Source organism: Onychomys torridus, chromosome 7 (assembly GCF_903995425.1).
Source record: "Onychomys torridus chromosome 7, mOncTor1.1, whole genome shotgun sequence".
Classification (NCBI taxonomy): domain Eukaryota; kingdom Metazoa; phylum Chordata; class Mammalia; order Rodentia; family Cricetidae; genus Onychomys; species Onychomys torridus.
Genome location: NC_050449.1, coordinates 80,005,629 through 80,032,685, shown reverse-complemented (window position 1 = coordinate 80,032,685; position 27,057 = coordinate 80,005,629). Strand labels below are relative to the sequence as shown.

Genomic DNA, 27,057 nt, shown 5'->3' with positions numbered 1-27,057 from the left:
TACCAACTGAGCCATCTTCTCAGCCCAAAGGTTCAGATTTTATTTCACCTTAAAATTTTTATTTCACAGTGTGATGAGATATAGTCATATCCTCAGATTGTCAGTGACTTGAATCTTACCTGTGAATTTTCCCCTGCCAACTATGAAATATTTATGTTAAATGTCCAGATGTTGAAGTCGTCTGAGAAGATTTCACATGAAGTATATTTAGATAAAAGAAAAAACACTGGTTTTGTAGCCGTTGCCACCATTGGTCACGTTTGACAGCTAGTTTCCTAATTTCAAGTTCAGTAAATGTATTTAGCTTGATTTTAAATATACAACTAGAAGTCCTTCTGTTAGACCAAATATTTGAACAAAATGTTATGTGCATTACGTGGAACTGTTCAAACCCGAATAGTGGTTGTTATGGTTCTTGGTTTCGATCTCTCTCACGTTTTTCCTCCTGTGAGGAGTTGCAGAATAAATGGCTAGGATGGCGTGGGTCTACAGACCACGCCCATGGCTCAGTGAGGTTTCGACGTGTATGTGATCGGCCTGTGCTGTGATCTTCACTTTCAGTCTTCTCCAGCCACAACTGTTACATCTCCTAACTCTACACCAGCTAAAACTATCGACACGTCCCCACCGGTTGACTTATTTGCAACGGCGTCTGCGGCTGTCCCCGTCAGGTCAGTTCCTGAGTATGTAGCCAACCGGTCCTTAATGTTTTGACTTGGTTTTTGTTGTATTTTCAAGTACTCTACTGATGCCAGTTTCACCAGGTGAAATCCAGTCCTGATACTGTGTGACCGGGGGTGGGGGTTGGGGGGGTTGGGGGGGTAGGAGGGGTGTGTGTGTGTTACTTTTGCAGTATAACATAAATGCTTTTGGGCTCTTAGAGTAACTTTGAACCTGTACCCCTTAAATCCTTGGGAAGACTGACGCTGTCACTCATGAATTTAGGGAAACATCGGGAAGAAAGATTCATACACTGCAAGTCCTTTCTGAGGTTGGATGCTATGCAGAGTATATAATGAAAATCAGTTCTTCCTGTGAGAAACTTTAAAGGTGTCTCAGCATGCTTCAAAACCATTAACAGTGTGGTTGTGCAAGCCTGGATTCCCAGCACTCAGACAACCGAGGAAGTTAGATCATGAGTTCAAAGCCGGTCTGGAATACATAACAAGTTAGGATCCAAACTTGGCTATGGGATGAAACCCTGTCAATTGAGTAAACCCCATGGGTACAGGCTGATTACTTGGTTCTGGAAGGAACTCAGCTAACGTGATAGAAGAGACCAGTGGAATGTTCCCAACCAACTGTGGTATACCTGGCTGCCCTGTAATGGGACATGGGGATGGCTGAGAACTCAGACTGCCTGAAATGAGTGACTGAAGCATAGGGGCTTTCACAGATAATGATTTGGGGGTTGCCTTTCTTTCACTGTGAGGATTCTAGCCTCCTTTTAGAGCATCTGTGACTTTTATGAATTCACTCTATGCAGAGGTTCCAATTCTTTCTGAGCAGCTTCAGCTGTAAGCAGCAATGATTGTACATATTTACTTGTTTACTGCAGGCTACACTTGCTTACCTCTGCCTCTCATATGCTTGGCCAAGCCACGTGCTTTGTGTTGGCACACCCAAATAAACTGTTACTGATGAAAAGTTTGAGTAAGCTCTTTTTATTTATAATGTTCTTATTGTGTGATGCTGGGGTCACACCATGGACCCCACACATGCCCCCTGATAAAGCTTTTAATTGATAAATGCATTTCCCTTTTCTGTTATTTAGTCTAATCATATTCAAGTCTGTTACTGAAGCAGACTTGGGAATTAAGCAATGTCTTCAGGGGGTTAAGTGTGGTGGACTCCTCTCTTTCAGTTGAATGGTGCTTGGGCATCTACCATGTAAAAGGATAAAGACAAAGTCAGATAGGGAGCCTAGGACTCTGAGGGCTTCTAGCCTGTAGTCAGTGCTCCTCCGATCTTATGTAGCTGGGAATCTTAGGAGAGACTAGTTAAAATAAAGATTCTGATGAAGTAACAACAGCATCAGACTGAACGTTTGCATTCTGAATACAATTCCAGGACATTGGGGGAGGGGAGAGTTGCTCATGCTTTGAACAGCAAGACTTGGGCTTCTATTTAGAATTTACATGGATAAATACATTTTGAAAAGCTTACTCAAAGTAAGGTGAGCCCACTGAGAGGCAAACCATCTAATTTAGGGGGGAAATTAGCTGTGATTCAGTTTAATAGTGTTTAGTTTATGGATTCTTAAGACAATTTTTTTTCTACACAAAAAAAAGTGGAAAAAAAAAGATAACTGCAGAGTATTGAGTTTTAGTTTTTTACCCAGCTCACCACCTATTTTTATAAATAAAGTTTTATTGAGATGCAGTGTGGTAATTCCTTTCTTTCTTCTGTATTGTCAGTGTCTTACTTCTGCTATAATGGCAGAGTCGAGGAGTGACAGAGACCACCTACCCCTCAAATCCTTTAAATCCTTTACAACAGTAATTTTCCAGACCTTCATGCATACCACACAAGTCTCCGACACGCTCTGCATAGGTCTTTGTTGTAAGACACTTTACATTATAATATTTCAGAGTCTGATTGTGAAGTCCTGCTTTCTTTCCAGTGCTGCTAAGCCATCCAGTGATCTCCTTGATCTTCAGCCGGACTTCTCTGGAGCAGCTGCGGGGGCAGCAGCGCCTGTACCACCGCCAGCTGCTGGGGGGGCCACTGCGTGGGGAGGTGAGTGAGTTTCCTGTGGTTGTTTTAATCTGGGCTGTTATTATTACATGTGCATTATTATATCAACAATTTTATTAGAAGTATGGTGGAAAATGCTCAGAATGGCTTCAGCTGATCAAGGTACAGACTTGAAAGAAATTCTGCACAATGTAGTTTAAAAGTTCAAATAGCCTATACTATCTAAAGTTGAAGCAAAAGAAGTATATTTTTGTGTTTCTAAAATCTTGTTCTTAGCAATTATTTTCTAGAAATGGCTATATTACAAGGTTATAGTGCTTGGGTTGGTATTATTCACATTGTATCTGGCTCCATGGAATTGAAATCTACTATACTCTTGCTTGTATCAGAAAAAGTCAGTCCTACACTGATTGGCTGAAAAGAAACACAGCGAGGCATTTCAGTTCCAGTTGATTCACAGGTCTCAGAAAAACCAGCTTTTCATAAACATTTGATTAAAATCATTTAAGATAAAGTAAAATTAAAATAATTGTGAGTGCTGTGCTCTACAATAGCAAATGATCAGTAAAATTCTCAAGGAATTTAAGATATGACACAACAGTGAAATCAACACGGTGAAAAGCAGTAATTCTATAAGAGAAAAACAGTTAGATGATAAAGCAGGTTTGAAGGATTTGAAGAATTGGATATTAATAGGGATTTGCATAGTGTCTTAGTCAGAGTTTCTATTGCTGTGAAGAGACACCATGACCATGGCAACTCTTATAAAGGAAAACTTTTCACTGGGGCTGGCTTATAGTTTCAGAGGTTTTTACTCCATTATCATCATGGTGGTCAGCATGGTGGTGTGCAGGCAGACATGGAGCTAGAGAAGGAGCTGAGAACTCTACATCTTGATCTGCAAGCAGAAGGAGAGACTATGTACCATACTGGAAGTAACTTGTGTGGATATGACCTCTAAGCCCACCTCCACAGTGACATACTTCCTCTAACAAGGCCACACCTCCAACAAGACCACACTTACTCCAACAAGGCCACACCTCCTAACAGTGCCACTCCCTGTGGGCCAAGCATCCAAACATAAGTCTATAGGGGTCACTCCTATTCAAACCACCACACATAGACTAAGTTGCTTAGCTTCTATACAAAGCCATTGCTATCCAATGAGGCGGTAAAACTAATGACTTTTAGGTTGCTTTGTCTCCCAGGCAGAAAATATTTCTAGTACTATGAGACAAGATCTGTAATTTAATATGACATTTCAGAATCAGCATCCTTAATTAACAGTAAGTAGCAAAGTCAAATGAAGCTTACGTAGCCCTAGATAATTAAACAGTCGCTGGGTGGGCCTTTAAAAGCATGTCAGTATAATTCCAGAAGTACATTTTGGCTGGGAGCTTTCTCTCTAGGAATGCGGAGGCTGCGGTGCATTAGCTATGTTATCGCAAAGCGCATGGCCAGAAATCCTAACCATACTGGCTGCACTGTGGAGGATCCCAGTGGAGGACTCCGTATGAGTGGCTGCAGTATGTGGGTCAGGTGGCAGAAATCAGAACATCCAGGCAGGAAGGGGCCTCCTGGCTCCTCCACTGGTACGCTTGTTGCCCACTTCTTCCTGACTCTGCCCATCCTCTGGTCTCTGTAATCTCTTCATCTTATTACCCAGGGTTTGGTAATAAAATTAAAGAGCAATAAGCAGTTCAGACCTAAAGTCGACAGCTAGAAATGTGAGCATTTTAAACATTTAAACATTCTCCTTTATGGAATAGTCAACTGTTAAGGCTATAGCTCTTACATGCTTAAATTTGCCCCTTAAACTTCAGCTAACGGTATTGCCTTTCGATTGAGAAAGGAACTGTGGCTGAATGAGCCTGCATAAGGACTTCCTTCCTGAAAACACTCATTTTGTCTGAGCTTTAGCTTTCAAAGAACCTTACTTGGTTTGCTAATGATTTCGTTCACACGATTTACTGTGCTTTCCTGTGATAGCTTTTCGGCTCCGTGCCCTCAAGTCAGATTTTTCTCAGCCATGAAATTCATACTTAATGAAGCTGTTGTAATAAAAAAAATGGTTTTAGTTACGAATTTGTTGGGTTATGTAAAAAAGACTTTTGGATATTGCCTGAATGTGCTATTTTTAATTCTGTCATGCATTTGAGTTGGTATATGTTCATACTTTAATTCTGTTCGTTGACAGTTTCATACATGGATATAATATATTCTGATTACCCCCCCAACCCCATTCTTACCTCCTTCCCATCTCTCCTAGATCACTTTTTATTGCTGTGATAAAACACCAGAACCAAAAGCAGCTTGGGAGGGACATTTACTTCAGTTTTCAGCCTACCTTACAGTCCAATAGAACAGGAAGTCAAGGCAGGAACCTGGAAGCAGGAAGCCATAGAAGAACACTCCTTGCTGGCTTGATCAGCCTGCTTTCTTACACCACTCAAGACTGTTTGTCCAAGGGTGGCACCACCTACAGTGGGTGGGCAATTCTCACATCAATCACCACTCATGAAAGTGGCCACATGCTTGCCTTTAGGCCAATCTGACGAAGGCATTTTCTCAACTGAGGTTCCCTTTTCCACAATAGCCCTGGTCTGTGTCACATTGACAAAGAACTCACTAGCACAAAAGTCCTGTCAGTGACTTCCCCATCTCAACCAGTGCTTTCCCCAGATTCATGACTTTGGTTTTGCTCTGTGACTCATTTACTAATCGACGCCATCTATATCAGTATTAGATTGGAACTATGCATTGGAGTCTGATGAGGTCACCAGAGGGTACATGACTGAAGCGACGACTCCCCCTCTCCCAAGTCTATCAGTAGCAAGTAGTTTAGCATTGAGGAGAAGGCCCCTGAGCCCTTCCTCCAGTGCCTCACTATTGAGGGATATATTATTATACAGATCCAATACAGGCATTTGCAGCCGCTGTGGAGTTTGTGGATGCAGTGGCTTAGTATTGCCTGATGCTGGCATTTCAAACCCTTCTGTCTTCTAGCTTTTACATTCTTTTCACCCTCTTTCCCACAGTGTTCCCTGAGCCTTAAAGAGGACAGAATAAATACCTTGTTAAGAGCTAAGCACTCATCAGTTACTTATTCTCAGTACCTGTATAGCCACAAGTCTGTGTATTGACCACCATTCACTTGGAAGAGAGGCTTCTCCCATTAAGGCTGAGAGCAGCAGTTGTCTATGGTATACACATAAATATTTATAAGGTCATTTGAGTCTGTAGCAATTCAACTGAACAACAGTATTCAGTTTCTCCCCAAAGCCCATGTTCTTCTCTGCTATGTGTTTTTGATGAGTTCCAGCTTGATTTCTCTTTATATATAGTATCTTCAGCAATGGGGTCTTATTATCCAATACTAGGGGAAAACCAAGAGGAATTGCCAGAGTCTGTATTGCATGGAGAGCCTCTTTGACTAACAACTTGTCAGGAGACATCCCACCTAGAAGCAACTTTTTCCAGCCACTCAGGTTATTTCCCTTCAACTCTTTTTTTTTTTTTTTTAAGTAAATTACAAGCTGGGCAGTGGTGGCTCACACCTTCAATCCCAGCACTCAGGAGGCAGAGGCAATGGGATCTCTGTGAGTTCAAGGCCAGCCTGGTCTGCAAAGTGAGTTCCAGGACAACCAGGACTGTTTCACAGAGAAACCCTGTCTCAATAAACAAACAAACAAATAAATAAATAGTAAATTATATTTTTAAAATTTGATTACAAGATAATAAGTTTCCATATGGCTTTTCATACCCCTTGTTTTTTAGGTTAACCCTCCACCTAGCTCCTCATCTCCCCTTCCCATCACCATCTTCCTACTTCAATTTTCTATCCTCAGGACTGCCCTCTCTATTTCCTACCTTGTACTGTAACGTGCTCCTGATGGCCTCTTTCTAGTTTCCTGGTTTCTACAGGATCTCAATATTGTGTTCATGCTTTTTAAAGCTAAAGACATTTGGTGACCTTCACCATTGTCCTTGAAGTGTTTTCTTTTTCTAACCTTCCCCACTAGAGGGCGAGCATCTCATAAGCAATGCAAAGACCTTAGTGAGCTGGGAAGGCCTGCCTGCCTGCTTAGATAGCATGTGTGTCTCAACACCCAGAAGTGCAGCATTTGAGAGCAACAGAAGAGCTGATGGGGAGGTTTATTGATAAGTAATTCTCAATCTCTAAGAAAAATAATAAAACTCATAAAGCATGAGAAACATAAACTGAAATAGGAAAGTGGTCTTCGCCTCCTTGCATTTCTCCTGCAGATACCTGCTGAAGCTGAGGGCCATGTTTCCTGGTAGATGTGTTTGCATCATTTGACTAAGTAAAGCATAAAATCAGTTTCCCAGTCTTATTTCCTAACATCAAGCCACATCTGTGTTTGAATATTGTAGTATTTGAGTTTTCTATAACTAGACAGTAAAATATGAACTCTGAAGCGTGTTTAAGCATCCTCATCTGACCTTTAGTGAAAGGATTCCAATATGCAAAGATGAAGACCACTTCAGAAGCCCATGCATTCTTTGTAGGGTAATAGGTATGGACACATTTCCATTTCTAGAGACACATTGCAATGATAATATTTTTATATTAGTGTAAGACAAAATCTTAGCAAATTCATATTTTAATAAATATAGTTTAAACTTACATATAAATTTAGTTTTTAATCAGACTGGTAACAAGCCCTTTGACAGAAAAAAAATACAGAGATGGTTTGAAACCCACCTTTGCCTTCATAATAAAGAGAATATTTTCCTTTGTTCATAATAAGTCTGTGTTTCAGAAGCAAAAGTAAAGGAGTGGTTTTGGGTCTGTGTATCTAACAAGAAAAGCACTCAGCTTCTCACAAGTAAAATTTCTGCCTTTTAAGAAGTATAAGATTGTGGCTAGGATTTTATTAAAATTGAAATTAATAACCAAGATGCATTTGAAAAATAATATTATTAGATAATATAACTGATATTTTCCATGTGGACTGTTTGCTGTAATACAGGTAGGTTTTGGAACCTACTTCTTCCCATGTTAAGAAACTCTGGGGTTTGAGTCTGGAGGCAGCGTGTTGTTACACACCAGACCCTGGAAGGTTCACAGGTGCTTTGAAGTTCATGCTCCTAGCTTTCCGTATGGAACAGTTGATGCGTTCCAGGGGTGGATAAGCCCTCTAAGTGAATGAACACATTTAATCTTCATTGTAACTTGAAACAATCCAGTTGTGGCTCACTGAAGAATGTTGGTTTCTTTGTTACGAGATTTAACTTCCATTTGTTACAGTGAACATTTTCTAGGCATGTTTTTAATAATGCAGGAAAGGCCTTTGATTATGTACCTCTTATAAATGAATTGAATTCACCTACTTTAATTTGTATGTATGGTTTCATCCTTTACCAATCGTGGGTTCAAGACTGTCTAATCGCTGACACAGTTACTAAGAGAGACCTGCCATGATGGTGAATTCTGTCATCTTGGCACAAACTTCAGAATGGTGCTGTCTTCATCAGCCTGGCCTATGGGCAAGTTTGTGGGGAACTTCCTTGATTAATGATTGATATGTGAGGGCCCCTATGGTCAGTACCACCCTTAGACAGGCAGTCTGTCTAGGCTGGGCTACATAGGGAACCCATTCTCAAAGATGGAGAGTGGGAGGAGATGGGAAAGAAAAAATGAACAGGCAACAAAATTCTGCTGATTATAGGTTAATGACATCAGTCACAACAGGTAATGGGGATATGCTGGGGATAGTGAGGGGGAAAAGATCTTTTTGGATATAGATTGTGTTTTTCAAAGTTATTTAAGACTCAAGTAGTCTCTTGACCTCCCTCACCCTCTGTTTTTCCATCTGTAACTTGGGTAGCTTGGTCTCAGATTGCCTAGGGTCCCTTCCTGCTTGAAAATTCCATGGTGAGAGTTGGTAATGCATTTGTCCTCTAATGACTACGGGTCTGGGGAGGCACAGAAGGTTCGGGTGAGCCTGCGCCTCGCCCTGCCTGCACACTGGCACGGGCAGATGTTTCAGCTGGGACTCTTATTTCTTCCTATGCTGCCACCACCTGGACATCGGCAGACCTTTTGGGAGAGGGTGAGTAAAGCCTTGTTTCTTCCCTCCTCCTCCTCCTCCTCCTCCTCCTCCTCCTCCTCCTCCTCCTCCTCCTCTTCCTCCTCTTCCTGTGAGAGCCCCTCTGCAGCTGTCTTCCTGGGGCCTGGAGGAGTCCCGGTCTAGCTCCTGTCCTCCCCTCCTCTCCCCTTTGCTCTGTCTCTGGTGAAATACAGATTCCTTGGCCGCACTCTCTTCCATTCCCTCTGAGGCACCGATTTCAGACCCGTTTGCACCAGAACCTTCCCCTCCTTCTGCAACCACTGAAACCGCTTCAGCCTCTGCCTCAGCCACCACCTCCGTGACGGCTGTCACTACGGAAGTGGATCTCTTTGGAGGTTAGTCAGTCACACCAGTGCTCCTTCATTTCCTTTCAAGATGGCTGACGTACCCGAGACTGAAGGTATTTGAATCGCCTTACACTGTGTTAGCAACATGGCCGAGTGTAAGAACTTTTCCAGTGTTGGTTCTCAGGCATTTGACTTCGCTAAGTCATCAGCTTCTCTCCCTGTAGTTTGGCACCTTTAGAGCAGAAGCTGCAGCCCTTGCAGCACACTGGATCTTACATCAGGATCTGAGTTGCTGCCAGACTCTGGCCCAAATATGCCCTCCCTGCAGGGCCTCTGTGAGTGATCCCAAGCTTCTGAGACATTGAGATGTGGCTTTGGGGCCAGATTAGAACCAGCCTGGGGAACATTTGAAGACCATGAGAGAGATCCTAGCCTCAATTATTTCTTAGCATTTAGACAAAAAGAAATTGCCGGAGAAGAATTAAAATTTGGATGGCTGGACAGAGAGTTGACTGGTATACCTACTTTTGATGGTTGTGTACAAGGAAGACGTAGGGGCTTCTTGACTTTGGAGCTTTGAGAGGCCATCTGAAGCAGCACTTAGCGTGCTGCTTCAAAACAGGTGCAGGTCAGTCTTGGAAAGGATTGTATAAAAGTATGCTGTCCATGTAGATTCCAGTTCTGACCCAGTGAAATAACCTGCAATATGCGTAGATGGAATGAGCATCAGAAGCCAGTTCATCTATGGATTTGCATCTGGGGGAGCCACTGTGCAAACTCAGAGAAGTGTGTGGACCACTTACACACATCCAGGGGGTGTTAGACTCATTAGAGTTTCATGTTTCTTCGTTACCGTACAGCGTATTTCCCAGGGCCTTTTGAAAATATTGTAAAGAAATTGAAGGAAGCAAGTGATGGAGAAGCCAGGAGAGGTTTGGCAGGTGCTGGTGGAGTCAGTACATTCCCCTGGGGATGAACACTTACACAGACACATTCCACTCTGCTGTGTGCAGTGCCCTCAGTGCTGAAGCTGGCCAAGACTAGCAGTGTTAGCTAGACACAGCATTTCTGTCAGTTTCACCGAAGAAATTGTCACCTTGCTGCGTCTTCAGGCTGACAGAGAGAAACTTGTTTCTTAAAAAGCAGGAGATGGAGAATTGCAGACCCTTGAGAATTTCGCTAACTGGGACCACCAAAACACGGTGTTCTTGTCAGTGCTGGCCTAATCTCTTCAGTTAAATGTTTGTTGTTGTTGTTTTAGCTGAAATTTCTAAGATTAACTCCTTCACCCTTCCTCTCTGCAACCCCACTGCTGGCATTGAGCCGGAGTGGTTTCTCATGGAAGGTCGGTGGACAATCTGATGGGCCGGACAGCAGCTTTGTACTGCAACATTTCTGTCCCCGTAGAGATTTGGTTTTTTGTCCACATGAAAGGAGCTTGCTTACCTCTAGAAGTCATGCAAGTCTGCCTTGCTTTTTTGCAGCTTTCCAGAACAATAAAGCCCAAGATGTTTCTCTGAAATAGTGTTCGAGCCATTATACTATCTGTGATTGGTGTCCGTCAAGCGGAAAAATCTGTATATTTGTAAATACTATCACAGTGGCATTATTTTTACCTTTAAATAAGTCTTAAGATGAGATGCAATAGAGTCACATGATGAAATACCAAGAACCAGCTGCCCTAGGTTTTCCTCCGTGTCCCGTCTGCCCTCTGGCAGAGACACGAGTGAAGATGAGCCCTCTGTAAGTCTCATCATTTACTTTATTCCTCTGCTGAGCTCTGTGAGCTGTCGCCTGGCCTCAGACATCTGGAAAATCTCTGTCTGCCACGGTTGGGAATCTGTACACCACGGCATCTTTTATAGTCCTCGGTGATTTTCCCCTTAATTTGTTCCATGTTCTTTCTGGGTTTATAGCAAATCATTTAGAGCTTTCACTTAAGTAAATCCTAAGCTTAAATCTCTGTGGCTATTTCATTGGCCACTTTAAAATATTTGGAATCTCCAAGATGGATAAGAACTTGAACTTGCCGGGTGGTGGTGGCACATGCCTTTAACCCCAGCACTCGGGCGGCAGAGCCAGGTGAATCTCTGAGTTTGAGGCCAGCATAGTCTACAGAGCGAAATCTAGGACAGGCACCAAAACTATATGGAGAAACTCTGTCTCAAAAAAACAAAAAACAAAAACAAACAAACAACAACAACAACAACAAAAACCCTTGAATTCAAATGAGGGTACCAACCACATTTTGTTTGAATAACCTTAAAATATACTTTCATGTCAGATGTGCTGGTCACACTGAAGAGGCTGTTGGAGGAGAATAGCAAACTTTAGGCCATCCAGAGCTATGCAATAATTTCTGGGCCAGCCTGAGCTACATAACAAGATGTCTATCTCAAAGATATCAAACATACTCACGAGTTTCTATGTCTATTGCAATATAAGTTTCTCTAGAAATAAGCATAGTGAGTTTTAATGTAAGGAAAGTATGGGTATGAAATTTCATAGATATAAATTTGTAAACATTAAAATTTAAAACATTAAACATAGGGTTGGGGATTTAGCTCAGTGATAGAGCACTTGCCTAGCAAGCGCAAGGCCCTGGGTTCAGTCCTCAGCTCTGGAAGAAAAAAAACAAAAACAAAAACAAAAAAAAACAAAACCATTAAACATAAGCATTAAGAATCTATGCCTTTTAGTGCATTTGAAATGGGATTTTGGAAGAAATATTCTAGTTTTTGTCTATGCAATGCTTTATTAGTCTATGTGTGTAGTTCATTTAAGTTTTATATTGTCTTTTCTGACATATTAAATTTACTAAATCTTTTATTTTTAAGGCAAAGTTCTAAGAAATGGAACCTGCTTGCTGTTGTCATACAAAACAGAATTATAAGACATGTTGTGCTTTAAGGTTTTATACAAGCCGCAGATAACTGATAAATAACAGCATTGCCTTTTTAAAATATCCTTGTTGGGGGCTGGTGAGGTGGCTCACAGTAGGGGTGCTTGCCACCAAACCTGATGACTCCAAGTCTCCTTCCTGGCACCCACATGATAAAAGCAGAGGACAGACTCTGAAAAAAAAAATCCCTTTCCCACATTCGTGTCTTTGGGAAAGGTTTTGGTGAAAGTTTGAGAGAAGTTTATAACGTGGATGGCCGTGGGCTCCTCTCATGAAGAGAAGTTTTGATGGGAGTCAAAAGTTAGTTGCTGATGTTTTGCTCTTAACTCACAAGAGCAGTGTTGAAAAGAGATGTGTGGCTAACAGGGGAGAAGGAAACCTCTCCTGTTACGTAGCTGTGAGCATAGGTTTCCCTTGTACATAAGTAGTAACCTGAAGAGCCTAGCCTGCAAGCATCTCCTGTCACTAATACATTCATCCTAGAAGCAGTGAGTAGTATAGTGGAGGGGGTGTGGCCTGTGACTGTTCAGTCTAGTGGCTGAACACACAAAGCTCCAGCTGACAGTAATGGACCAAATCCTGACCCAACCGTTTGCTGGCTGCATGACCGTGACCAAATTACACAAGTTATTTTTTTTTTTAAGATTTATTTATTTATTATGAATACAGTGAGTGTTCAGCTTGCAGGCCAGAAGAGGGCACCAGATCTCTCATTGTAGATGGTTGTGAGCCACCATGTGGTTGCTGGGAATTGAACTCAGGACCTCTGGAAGAACAGCCAGTGCTCTTCACCTCTGAGCCATCTCTCCAGCCCCCCAAGTTATTTTTTTAAACTGAAAGACGTAAGTTACATATATTTTCATGTGCAACAGGATACTTCTAGGTATGTATATATTTCCTAACAGCTAGATAAAGTTGTGTGTTACTTCACATCATTTTTTTTTAAAGGGAAAATACTTAAAATCTCTGAACATTGATTCTCTTCTTACAGAATGGAGTTAATAAAAGGCACCATCTGAAATAGTTAAAGAAGTGGAATTTAATAATTTGTTCTTGTGGTTTCTGTGATTCTTAGTGACACCAGCCTCAGTTGTGGCTGTCTAGGCAGGAAACAAAAGCTCCCTGAACCAGGCAGAATATTGAGAGCACTTGCACCCTACTACCCTGCGCCTCCCTGCCCGCCTTGGGGTTTTCATGCCGCCCACGCCCTCTAGTGTCTGGAAAGTGGCTCTGTACTGTCCTCAGGAAAGATGGGAGAAGCAATCAGAGCAAATTAGTATGTGCTCTGTTGGTGTTTTTAAGGAAATTTTAACTCAAATTAGTCTCTTGTAATGTCATTTTCTATTCCACAAAACATAAGGACTCAAGATGTTGCTTAAAATTTCCATACCTAGACAAGTTTGTGACTTACTGCATTCAACTGAGAGAGACAAAGACGTTGGCCACAGGACTTCTTCAAGCTTAATGCATTGAATGAATCTTGGAGGAAGCTGCTATACCCAAACATATTTGACCAATTCCTCTTAGTGACTGAGAGTCAGTGTTCTAGGACATGGCATTAGATACTATAGAAAATCATATCTTTAGGATAAAAAGTGGTCGATACAAGTGAGTTGATCCCATTCTCTGAACATTTCATCTCTGTTTTTGCAACTAAAGGCTTTCTGTCTCAACCCCATAATGAATATGGTTTGCTAGCGGGCATACACTGGGAATGATTTAGCATCTCTCAGCCATCAGTGTATATTTAGGGCTGGGAATGTAGTATGCAAAGCTCTGGGGCCCACCCCTAGCATTGAAAAAAAGAAAAAGATATAAAAAAAATATAAGCTGGGCTTACCTGTATGTTAATGGAGTTCCTTCTATAAATAATGCACTTGTAGTCTTAAAACATGAAATTATATTTTTAATCTGTTGGCAATGGATCATTTTCCTAATAACTAGAAAATATAATAATATTTGAAAGCAATAAATCTAAGTAGAAATGAAGACATTAAGCATCGTGCCCTAATTTGGTTATCTGATTGTTTCTTTAAAGTGAGTCCTTCTTGTATCAGACAATTCTTTCCAAGGGTAGTGAAAACTTTTCTGAATTCCCTTCTAAACCTTTCGTGTTAACAGTATGATTTTTTTCTCTGCACTTGTTTTATCTTTGGAATATTTGTTTACATAGCCATTAACTACTTAATATTATTTGCAAACAGAAAAGATATTGGAATTTTCTAGAGGCCACTAGTCCGAGGTATAAAAAAATTCAGCAAAGTATTATCTGGACATGAAAGTTTAATGTCTTAAATTACATAGTAAAGTTGTTTTGTGTTTTGATTTTGCATCCATTAATTTCTAATGAAACATAAAACATGCTTTTTATAGCCCTTATACAATGAGAATCTTGTTGGATCCTGATGGCCTTCAGGGGTATCCACATACTACCATTTAGGCATTAGCTAACAGGGAGACATGCAAAGAATAATTGTTTTGTGATTACCAACAGTGCATGAAAAAACATTCGTATTGTATAAGGGAGCTTTCTTTACAACTTAACTCAGTTCTTTTACTATATTTTCTTCTCTTTTTATTCCTTTAATTTCTGTTACTTTTAAAACTGCACCCAAGATGCCTTTGCAGCTTCTCCTGGGGAGGCCCCTGCAGCATCCGAAGGGGCCGCCGCACCAGCTACCCCAACCCCAGTGGCTGCAGCTCTTGATGCATGCTCAGGAAATGGTGGGTTTACACATGAGCCAGTCTGTTGTTTTTCTGTCCTAATGTGAAGCCTGCATAGTTAGATGTGGCCATATGTTTGGGTTTTTTTATGATTTTATTTTCTTATTAGTGTAAACTGTCATTCATCACAACTGAGTAAATAATGCCAACACTTAAAACATTAAGACGATGAAGTGCATACTTATCAAAATTGGCAATTCCTCAAGATTGACAATTTTTCTCAATCCAAGTATGCTCTCTTAATGTTTTCCCCCTGTAATGCATTCTTTTATGATTATTAAGTTCAAATATATTGGCATGTTTTAATGAACTTTCAGAGCTACCAAACTGACTAGATTAGGTAAGGGCACAAAAGATGATGATCCTGGACCAAGACTATAGGCTAATCTCACAGCACCCTACAAAACCTTTCAGGTTCAACTTGTGGCACCAACTGTATTTTCTTTCTTCTTTAGAAGATGCATCCTAATGGCTGACCTCTGCTAATAAGATAGTCCTTGCACCCATGTAGCCCAAGGCCTAGCTAGTGTGTAATCGTGTATGAAGTGTCTTTTTACCTGTAGTTACGAGTCTGTCTCTTGCTCTTTCCTGACTGATGCTGTGTGTGTCTCCACTTTCCTTTCCAAAAGACCCTTTTGCCCCATCCGAAGGTAGTGCAGAGGCTGCGCCTGAGCTGGACCTCTTTGCAATGAAGCCACCCGAGACCAGCGCTCCTGTAGTTACCCCTACAGCTAGCACAGCCCCTCCAGTTCCCGCAACTGCTCCTTCTCCTGCTCCTACCGCTGTGGCAACCACGGCTGCCACCACCACGGCCACCGCAGCTGCCACCACTGCCACCACCTCTGCTGCCGCCGCCACCGCCGCCACCACCGCCGCCGCAGCTCCTCCCGCTCTAGATATCTTTGGTGGTAACTTGTCGTTGTTGTTACTGAATTTCTCCTGTCTGGTGGCTTGAACCTGTGATGCACACATGACTCTTATGCATGAAAACTGTAGTTAAATGGTTCTCGAGAAACCATTTGCTACTTAACCCACAGTTCTCCTAAATGCTCGTTCAGAAAGCTGGCGATTGATTTTTTTTCCGACTGAGTGAAGGCCTGTGTGTTCTTGGTCTTAGATTTGTTTGATTCTGCTCCTGAAGTTGCTGCAGTACCTAAGCCAGACGCGGCTCCTAGCATAGATCTGTTTGGTACAGGTAAAGCCAAAGCAACTGTTTTTTCAACTCCATTTCTGTAGCTGTGTCCTTGGCCAAGCCCTTTGTAGTTGCTATGATAATGAATTTATTTGTTAGATGTGTGGCTTCAGTTTCAGCTTTCTGCTACTTACTTCTGCTTGGTTTTGGTTTCTTTTACCTCTGGAAGATGCTTTCTCCTCTCCACCACGAGGGGCCTCTCCGGTGCCTGAGAGCTCTCTCACTGCTGACCTCTTATCCGGTGAGTGCTTCTCCAAGGTCAAGCCTTCAGAGCTCTCTCAGGAGGGTCCTGAGGGTGGGGTGAGGGGCTCCTGTGAGGAAAGATGATCCAATACCCTATAGATTTGTCTTATGTGTTTTAAAACTCAGAATTCCCTTAAGAGAAGAATCTCATTCTCCAGCCCATGGCCAACTAGTGAGGGTTGATATTTCAAATCTAAGGTTGGCACACACACAAAAAAAATCATCTGGTTCCCACTAAAACCCCTAATACTGAAGAGTCAGTTATCATTGGTTCTCCGTAACTGTTAAGATTGGCCACCCTCTTCCTGTGACTGAAGTCCTGAGGCCATTGTCGGGGCTCTGGGTTCCATTGTGCTGAGGGTGAACTGCATGTCCCCTTGTTCTTCACTGCAGTGGACACATTTGCAGCGCCGTCCCCTGCCGCCACTGCCTCTCCAGCAAAGGTGGAGTCCTCGGGTGTGCTAGACCTTTTCGGGGGTGCGTATCTCTCCGCCTTCAGCACGTACGCCATCTGGAGTGTGTCTGTTCTGAGGAGAGCCTCCTCTCCTCTTTCATTCTGTTTCATTTGGCTTCTTTTGACTCTGCAGTTGCTTTTGTCTCTCACCTGCGAACGTAAGTTGTGCAGGCGTTTTTCACTTCTCGGCCATCATTGCATCCATCCTCGTCGGCTTATCACAGCTTGCAGTGCATGGCCTAACCAAACCAGAGCCGTTGTTGTGGGAAGTCTTCCTGTTTCCAGCCTTTGTGTTCATCCTGAGTTTTAATCACAGGCTTGGAGTCCCTTTCTGCTGTGTTCTCAAAGATCCTGGTACATTGGTTACATACACACTCTTAAGTTCTTAAAAGCAGTATAAACATGAAGTGGGTAATTCAGAATTTAAAACAAGCCAGTCACAGGTCCTCATACTCAACACTGTGGGGTTTATTTACATTGAATTTAGTGTTTTTAAATCTTTCTGGAGAAGTTGGAAGTTTTTTTTTTTTTCTGGTTTAAATGTATCTTTTCTTCCTTTGCATAGTATTTGAAAACAGAAATATACATTGATTGTATTGATTGTGTATTGGTGTGCATAAAAAAAAAATCTAAAGTTCTTCATCAGCCATAAACTTGCAGGAAGGAGACAGGTCTGAAGTAAATCATGAGTACCCATGAAAATGAATGTCTTTGGGCTAAAACATCATCTTTGCACATTGTAACCACATGGATTATCTCCTGCCGCTGAAGCATCCTGGTATCTGTCATGCTGGATATATGAGGGTACCAAGAAGATACCCCTGAAGGTGCTCAGACACATAGGTATAAGGAGATCTGCTGTAGCTGCTGCTGAATTGGGCATATTAAATGTTTAGAAGCTTAAATGGGAAACGAGAAAATTATGTTTTACCTTTGTTTAAAAAGCTTTAAAAAAAACTCAATCCCATTTTTTAAAAATGATGAAATTTGCTTTGAAACATTAATTTTAAAAGTGTATCTCTTACTTATTGAGGCACTAATTCTTAAACATTCTAGAACTCTCTTGAGAAGCTAAACTCTTTAGAACAGATCATGGTGGAACATAGCTGCAATTCCTGCTCTTGGGGAGGGTCCCAAAGCAAGCAGGAGCTACATACTAAGACTCTATCTGAAAATATAAAATAAGACAAGCCACTTAGATCATGATTCAGTTCACCCAATCATTTCATGTAGAACCAGGAGCCAGGCTCCCATTACAGAATATCCTGTCTGTGCATGTCTCTACATATATCACACTTGGACTGCTTAGTTACTTACTCTTTGACCCTCTTACTTTCCTGCTGCACAATGGATAATGGATAGATGCGTTTGGAAGTAGTGCTTCTGAAACCCAACCAGCACCACAGGCTGCTTCTAGTTCATCAGCATCGGCAGATCTACTAGCTGGTAATTGATTCCATTAAAATGGCATTTTATAAAAGTTAAGTTTGCATATAGTTTTATAGGTAATAGATACTGCATAATTTGAAAAATATATTTTAAAATTTTCCTTTCAAGGCATGAGATTGAAGGATATGGCATTGTATAATAGAAAGTTTATTGCTTCCTAGAAGTCATTAAATTAGTTTTAAACCCACAGTTGTATGTGTATAAGCCACCCATGTCTATTCTCTCAGTCTTACTTTCAATTAGCATGTTTGTTTTTATTTGCTAAACAGGTAATGTGCTTGTGTAGCAATTCTGTCATATAATGACTGCTCGTTTTTTTGGGAAGGAATCCATGGTAAACTATGCTGTAACAGTTGACAGTTCGATTTGCAATATGTGAATTATCATAGAAGAAACCATTGTAGATGTCTCCTGTTGAAATGTTGTGACATATGTCATGGACTTTTTGACAAGCTGATCACTTTTCTGTCTGAAAACACACAGAGTGATCCCGAACTTTCAAGAAAATAGATGGGCACAGTTTGCGAGGGTCACTACTTGTTGCTGAGATGAATGGAATGATTAAAAAGTGGTTCAAGACTCAAACACAGCTAAAACCAAGCATGAGTTTGGGGTCATGGAGTCCTTAGGGTCAAGACAAAGTGGGTTTAATGAATATCAGACTTAGAAAGTGGCCAGTTCACAACCTAGAAGTAATTTAACACAGGATCCCGACACCAGGTGGATCAGTGCAGGGAACCTGCCAGCGTTCTCGGTCTTCTGGTGAGTGATGGTAGAACTCAATGGACCCTTCCAGCCCTCGGTGCTAATTTCCCTTATAGTCACATCTTTCCTCCAGGAACTGTTCACCTTCCGTCCATCAGTAATTCTGTCTGGTGGCTCCAGTCTCTCTAGCAGGGGTGGCTCTTTCATTTTTTTCATAGCGCCTCTGGTTTCTTGATCTGGTGTGATACTTCCATTTGCCAAATCTTGTCACGGTGACTGCTGTGAAGAACCAGGCCCCCACTTTGATACCTCTTAGCTGTCTGGAAGCTGAAATGTAACACAAGACTGTGTACCTCACGCACCCGACCACCACTGACTTGAGACAGGGCCTGCCAGCCTGCCTGGCTTTCCTCTCAGCCAAGATGCTTTTCACAGCAACTTCAACTTGGCCAGACACTTTCCAACTGTTATTAAACCAACACATTCAATTCACCAAAATAGCATAGTTTGAAAGCTCCTTGGTGAAACGATACTGCTGCTTTTTAAGTGAGATCATTGATTATGAATCTTTGGCTCTGAAGTTGTGGTTGAAGTCAACTGTACTGGCTATCTGAAGAATTCTAAGAAGTCTTTCTTGGATATCTGCTGGCCTGCCATAGACCAGATTTGTCACAAGGACTGTTCAGACCCACTAAGCAGTATCCTGGTCACAAGACCACACTGTCTGTTCCAGTGTCCTTAGTCCACTGTGCCCCACTGAGCCCCCCCAGGGCCAGAGCCTGAGATACTATTTCCAAAGGAGCTTAGAACACTAGGACCTAAAGACTAGGACTGGAGCAGAGGCCAAGGATCTTGGGAAAAAGAAAGCATTCCCATGGGGTGCCAAGTCAGAGGCTGGTGACAGAGCCACGAGGTTTGACCCTAGGGGTGCCACAAGAACCAAAGCACCCCCTGGAGAGCCAAGGATCACAGCTGCTGAAGGATTTGTTGCCAAAAGGCTCGCTTTGGGTCATGTCACACATACACACACGCACGCACGCACACACGCACGCACGCGCAGAGCAAAAAAACAAAACAAAACAAAAAAGCCCCTTAACTTGCTCAGTGGACCTGACCATTCTAAACTCTTACTAAAGTGAGACAGAGAAGAGAAGGGTGATAAACGTTCCAATGTCTGTGTACTTTCAAATGTGTTATTGACTCTACTTTTCCGTTCTTTCCACTGCCTTTTCTTAGGACTCTCTGATAGGAACAGTTATTGTACAAACGTTCATGTTTCTCTGGGCTTCCTACTTAAATAAATTAGTATCTAATGCAAACAAGTTTGTTTGGGTACTACAGTCTAGTTTGCATCAAAACACTTCCTGTAAGTTACTTTGGTCATGGGAGATCTGGTTTTTTTACTTAGCATGGACAGCACTTTCACCTAATACCCTGATAAAAGAAATTTTAAATGACATTTTTGGTTTTTCTAAAGTTTGATTTGAGAAGCCAGTTTCTCCCTGTTTTACTTTAAAAGGGCATTTCTTATGATTGCTTAAATATGACAGCATCAGGAAATCGAGTTCTTAGTTTTAAAAAAAGTTAGAGTAGCAACATAATTGTATCTTGTGATTGTTCCCAGTCCTCTCCACAAGTAAACATCATATCTGCAATTCAGCTAACAATGATATCTGAGTTTTCACAGTACCCAAATATCTTTATTTAGTGCCTATAAAATAGAACAAATATTTGGGACATGGCATTATGGTTATTTGCAGAACTAGCCCTTTGGTTTGTGCAGACTTAGTTACCAAGCCCACCACCTATGTAAATAAAGAACTTTTAAAAACAAATAAATGGATATGATGGAGCATGCCAGTGGTTTCAGCATTTAGAAAGCAGAAACACAACAGAGGCTCCCAGCTAGTTTGAGGCCAGCCTCGTCTACATAGAGGGCACCCAGGGCTACATAGTTAAGGACAGTCTGAAACACAGAAACAAATAAGCCTAATAAGAGATATGTACCCACAAACTGTGATCAGGTTAGTAGTAGGATTTGAGCATAAAAAGTTGCATTTTGTGAGAAATTTTCTAGTCATATTATTGTTGATAACCAAACTACTTTATAAAGGATAAAAAGGGTAGATGATACACAGATACCATTACAGGCAGAAGGAATCCTGGTCACTAGACTGAGGTGACTCACCTCATACCAACTAAGATTTCTTTTTTGTCTTTCTTTTTGTGTGGTCCTAGGGACCAAAACCACAGCTTCTTTCTCAATAGCAGGCAAGCACAGTACCATCTCTTTGAAGGAGTAAGTTTACATGTAAGTAAAAGGCAATAAGTAGATGATAGAGTGAAATGCTGAAATTATTTTTTAAAGATTTTAAAGTTGTTAAGGATAACTTTAAAAACAAAAAGAAAATGTCACTGAATATTTGCATGCATTGTGAAGCAGAAAACAAAGACTGAATGAAATGGGTAATTTCTTTAAAATGGTTGTATAAAAGCCAGGCTGTTTTTTCATTCAAATTTAAATCTATATTTGTCAAATAATAAAATATTAAAAACATATGCAATAAATTTGCTTGTAAGAAATATGTCCAGGCATAGTGGTGCATGATTTTAATCCCAGCACTCAGGAGTCAGAAGCAGGCAAATCTCTATGAGTTGGTCAATCCAATCTATCTAGTGAGTTCCAGGTTTATTATCCAGGGCTATATAGTGAGACTTGTCTCTAAACAAAAACAAAAACAAAAACAAAACCCAAACAAACAAACAAACAAACCAGATTTCTGGTAAAAATAAAGCTTTTATAACAGAAAATTACCTGGTTTCTTACCAAACATTTACTAGTCACCTCCTTGCAGATTACATGTTTTTACACAAAAGCAACAGAGTAATCTTAGACTTCCATTCCTGCTGCTTGAGAGACATGATCTACTTCCAGAATTCAGAGAATAAATATTTAATTTGAGATCAGATTAATTTTCAGCCATTTTCCTAAGTCCTTATCATTCACTCAGTAACCATTAGCTTACCCTTTCAGGAACTGTGCTAAGTATTAATAGAAAAGTCGGGAGGGAAAGGCACACAGCCCCTGGACCTGTATGCTCTCTGTGGAGTTGGGGCTTGGGGAACACAGGGGTGAGGACATGATGGGAGTGGCACAGAGTCTGGCTTCGTGTGCTGAGGACGGTGGCGTACATGGGGGATGGAGTGTAGCAGCAGCAGCAGGCAGCAGCACATCCTGGAATTCTTTCCAAAAGCCCATGACATTAGGGGCTGTGAGTTTGGCTGCAATCTGGTTTGCAGGGATGGGGAGCAATCAGAATCTGAGCCAGAAGGCTGTTCTACAAAGGATTCTGAAAGTGATGGGACACCAGGGAAAGCTTTCAGAGAGGTCACTGTCAAGGTTGTCTACTCAGAGGGGCTGCCTGGCTGAGCTGCGAAGGGAAGACCAGAGAGATGCACACCATGGATGGGACACGCCCTCGGTGACTGTTAACCTGAGAGCAGTGATCAGAGCCTGCCTACCCTTTGTGGTGCCATGGGGCTAAAACGTGGAAATTGAAGATTTGATACCCATTGTTTTTATTTACATTTCGTTACTGAGCAGGCGTGTGTGACTAAACATGTTGTAATTACCTGTTACTGGCACTGTAAAGTTTCAGAGTGAAGAAGACTTATCTGAATTCCAACCCTTCTTTGCTTTGTGTATTTCATCATAGCAGATTCTGGTACCACAGGTTCTAACAAGATTCACTCATGTGTGTACATCACATTTAGGGCTTGTTTTCAGAGCTACCCTGTTTCTGGTTAAATTGGATCTGTCATTAATACATGATAGATCAACATCCTTGGAGAAGCTCTTGGCAAAACAAACTTGGTGGTTTCACTAATTGCTAATCATTCTTCAGTTCCTGTAGCTTTTTCTGACTCTGTTGGTATGATCTTTTCCCCATCTTCAGCTGACATTTTTTCTGGGACCTTTTTTTCATCAGGATTTGGGGGTTCCTTCATGGCCCCATCTACAACACCGGTAACCCCAGCTCAGAATAACCTGCTGCAACCCAATTTTGAGGCTGCTTTTGGAACAACGCCTTCAACTTCCAGCAGCAGCTCCTTTGATCCATCAGGTAAGTCATCGGTTGTTCAAACTCTCTTCCTTATATCTGATACTATAGCATTGACCTCCCAAGGTTAGTGTTAATTGTAGGAAACGTACAGGTGGATATTGTTAGCCTGGTTGGTGGCTCTCAATCTGTAACTCAAGCCAAACTTTCCAGGACACGTTTGGTAGCTCTAAGAATAACCTCCTGTCCTTTCTGTGTCTGTTTTTGAATCTTAGCAGAACTCTTCCCACACCCACCATCTATTTTGCACAAGCTCACATGCACATGGTTTAGCGGTGGTCAAGGGAGGACTTAGACTCTGTAGCAAATCTTGGCACAGCATCTGAGTGTGTGGACGCCCCCGACACACACCCCGCCCCGCTGTTGCTTTACGCCCTCTGAAGCTTGCATGGCCCTCCGTTTTATGAAGTTGAGACATGAATAGTACCTTCGCTTCTAACCTTTCACCCCTGCTGTCATTCTCTTTGTATTCTCTTCCATTCCACTCTTCTCATGCTGGCTCCTTCCTACAAATTTTCAATTGGTGAGTTTTTGGCAATTAAATGTGTTTCAGAGACACCCTGACTATATCCTGTGCCTGACAATCTGGTTGCTTCTGTTGCCAGTGCTGACTTGCTGTCTCTCCCACCTGAGAGTGACTGTGTAGTGGTGTTGATGGTAGATGCATATAGTCTCTTATAAGAACGTAACAAGCCCAGCATTGCTATGTAGATAAGATATGAGCAATATCTTATGGATACTCTGAGCCTGTATTTTGAATGGTCTTTCTGTATTCTAGGAACTGAACAAGTGGTGCTTGTCATCTGGGGATCAGGGACAATGGTGGTGGCTCTTGACTTCTATCCTTAAAATCCTGCTTATTTTAAATATGCCCATAAAGCATAACCCAGACATTGCCACAAATAGAAGGGGGAAATCTAAATTAACTACCTCTAAAATGTGACAAAGTCTCTTTCTGATACACATCCCTAGATGCTGACAGAACACCATTTATTTCATGCTAACTTCATTGGACACTGGAGAATTCTATACTTTTCCAATTACAAATTGCTTTAAGAGTAAGCATCTTAGGTTAGCTTGGGTAAATCATTTATAGTTTACTACACATCACTACCATTTAGAATAAGAAGGGCTTAGTGGTTGTTTTAATTAGACTAACAATGGCTACCACTTATTGAGTGCCTATACAGAAGAAGCATTGTAGTAAACGTGGGAAAATATTCCCTCATTGGTCCTGACATCAAAGGCGTACGTTAGTGTTCCTGTCCCCATTTACAGATGAGGAAATGGAAGTGTCATTTCCTGATGCTCAGAGCTAAAGGGGTGTGGCCGAGTTACAGCCTGGCTCTGTGCACTCACTCTCTAGTCCATTATACTATACAGCCTTCCTCCTGGTCTTTCTCCATGGTCATGAACGTTTCCATGTATTTTGAGTAGACGTGTTCTTTTTGGTGTTCATAGTCACAAATTATATGACTTTTGTTGTTCCTTTTACAATAATGTATTTTCATGTGTTTTCATGGTTTCATTAAAGACTGTCTTTTGCATAATATCTATCTCTTGTCTTTTTTTTTTTTTTTTTCAATTTTTTTCTGAACCTGGTCTCTTTGATTTCCAGTGTTTGATGGTTTAGGTGATCTTCTGATGCCGACCATGGCACCATCTGGGCAGCCTGCCCCTGTCTCAATGGTCCCACCCAGTCCTGCAATGGCCGCCAGCAAAGGCCTTGGAAGTGACCTTGACTCATCTCTGGCCAGCTTAGTAGGCAGTGAGTAGTTCTATTTGCTTGAAGCATGTGTGAATTGGATTCTTTGTTCGTTTGTACCTTTTTGCTCTGGTTTTACATACGGGTAAGTGTATTAAGGAGTGAATGAAAATAGTTAGCATTTCACCCCGAGCCTTTCTTTAGAAGGTAAGCACTTGCTATTCCATTGTCTTACAAGAATACTCATGTCACTTTTAATCTAAATCATAAAAACAAAAACAAACTGAGGCACACACACTGGCATCCCTTGGATAATATGCAGAGGCATTCTATATAAGCACATAACCATCTAAAAACATAATTATACTAAGTACAGTATATAGTATCTGAGTTTCATTTTTCAACAAGTATTTATTGATCAGGAAAGCGATTCTTCCAGGCATTAGAGATGATTCAGTGAACAAAACATAAAATTTCTGTTCTTATGGCCCTCACAAAATGCTGAGACAGAACAGTGAAAAGTTTAAAATAAATAAATTCTACTTTATGTTACATCATGAGTACTAAGTGGGAATAAGCCTCCCCCAAAGTAAGGAGTGAAGGACATAGCTGTCAGAAGAACATTTGTGGGCAGCGGAAGAATTCAATGCAAAGACTGGAGTGGAGATTGCCTAGCAGGGGCTGGTGAGATGGCCAAGTCCAAAGGACATATGATGGGTAAAGCTGGATCTGAGGGGATAGAGAGTCCTGGGAAGCACAGACAATTTCTATGAACATTGGCCTTGCTTTAACTCTGGGTTTTACTTTCCACCAAGGCATATCCTTTGTGGATATCATGTAATATTAAGCAATATCAAAAGCTTAGTAGGTCATTTGTGCCTACTTCTTTATTTATTTTCCCATCTACATTTATTTTACATTCATTGTGCTTCATCTGAGCATCTATAAAAATGCCTTCATGACATCCTGCAGACCTTTGCTACCTTTGCTAATTATTTTCTTCTTCCCAAAACCCATCCCTCTGAGAGGTGGCTTTTGGTGAGTGTGTAATGTGCTACCTCACTCCCATGTCCCGAGGGTACCTCTAGCACACAGCCTTCATTTTGTCAACTGCCTGTGACAATTATCTCAGGTAGGAAAAAAGCTCACCAACTGGAGGACTAACTGAGCAATCTTGAAAAAATAGGAACAAATCTGAGGACTCATTGGTTTTCAAAACTTCTACAAAGCTACAGACACTGATAAAAATGATACTGACACAACCCTGAACTGTAGAGCATGTACTGTAGACCAGCAGAATAGAAGCAAGATTCTGGAAATAAGTCTTCACATCTGTTGTCAAGCCAGTGTAGGTGATGGGCCCAATAAGGGAAAAGTCAGTCCTCAAAACCTTGTTCTGGAGCTGGAGAGCTGGTTCAGTGGGTAAGTGTGCTTCCTGCTCTTGGAGAGGACCTGACCTCTGTACCCAGTACCTACAAGTGGCTCACAACTGCTGTAACTGCAGTTCCAAGGAATCTAATGCCCTCTTCAAAACCTTGTTCTGGAATAATGTGAGAGACTCAGAAAAAGGAAGAAAGTTGGACTTCTTTATACCATCAAAATATCAACTCAAAATGAATAAATATTAAGGGAAACGACCAAACTCTCAGAACTTGATAGTAAGTCTTGTGATTCTGGATTAAGTGATGTCCTTTACATACAGTTCCTAAAACGTAAGCAACAAAGGGCCAGAGAGATGGCTTAGCAGTTTAGAGCATTTGTTCTTACAGTAGAATAGAGCTGAGTTCCCATCACTCACATAGTACTCCCATCCAAACCTCCAGTTTCAGGAGATCCAACACCCTCTTTTGACCCCAGTGGGCATCAGAAACACTCATAGTATATATACATACATGCAGGAAAATACTCATAAAATGAATCTAAAGTTTTTAAAGTGTAAGCAACAAAGAATAAAATGAATTTTTAAAGTTCATTAAAATATTTTAAAATTCACAAATGATGGAAGTGAAAAGAGAGGCTGGAGAGATGGCTCAGTGGCTAAGGGCTCTTGTTGCTCTTGCAGAGGACCTGGGTCCAGTTCCCAGCATGCACATAGCAGCTCACAACCATCCATGACTCCAGTTCCAGTGGATCCGATGCTCTCTTAGGACTCTGCAAGTACCAGGCACACCTGTGGTTCACAAGCAAACATGCAAGCAGAACACTAACACATATAAAATATAATTTAAAAGTCTGAGACAAATTTTTAAGTGGAAAGGGCAACTCCAGAATGAAAGGATTTTTAATCACAGATCTTACAAAGGACTTCTGTAATGTGCAAATAACTTCTGCAAATCAACAATAAAAATAGGAACAATAGGGCTTAAAAGCTGGCAGAGGACTTGAATGACTATTAAGTATAGGGAAAGATCTTCAACATCATCAGATATTGTTAGTGTAAACTGGAGCCACAAGGACCACCTCACCTACAGAAGGGATACCTA

General features: G+C 41.4%; 1 protein-coding gene across 9 annotated transcripts in view; it reads left to right on the top strand.

The window, feature by feature from the left end:
• Snap91 (synaptosome associated protein 91) overlaps positions 1-27,057 on the top strand; it is a 114,362-nt gene that overhangs the window by 73,668 nt on the left and 13,637 nt on the right. For 5 of the 9 annotated variants that reach the window (XM_036193836.1, XM_036193840.1, XM_036193838.1 and 2 more), the window contains exons 13-24: positions 562-671; positions 2,624-2,739; positions 8,760-8,774; positions 8,966-9,127; positions 14,598-14,705; positions 15,335-15,613; positions 15,823-15,900; positions 16,067-16,138; positions 16,534-16,617; positions 17,957-18,040; positions 22,738-22,872; positions 24,488-24,637. In XM_036193836.1, the coding sequence (XP_036049729.1) occupies positions 562-671; positions 2,624-2,739; positions 8,760-8,774; positions 8,966-9,127; positions 14,598-14,705; positions 15,335-15,613; positions 15,823-15,900; positions 16,067-16,138; positions 16,534-16,617; positions 17,957-18,040; positions 22,738-22,872; positions 24,488-24,637 (1,393 nt within the window). The remainder of the gene's footprint in view (positions 1-561; positions 672-2,623; positions 2,740-8,759; positions 8,775-8,965; positions 9,128-14,597; positions 14,706-15,334; positions 15,614-15,822; positions 15,901-16,066; positions 16,139-16,533; positions 16,618-17,956; positions 18,041-22,737; positions 22,873-24,487; positions 24,638-27,057) is intronic. The other 4 variants (XM_036193841.1, XM_036193839.1, XM_036193843.1 and 1 more) reach the window with 3 other exon arrangements.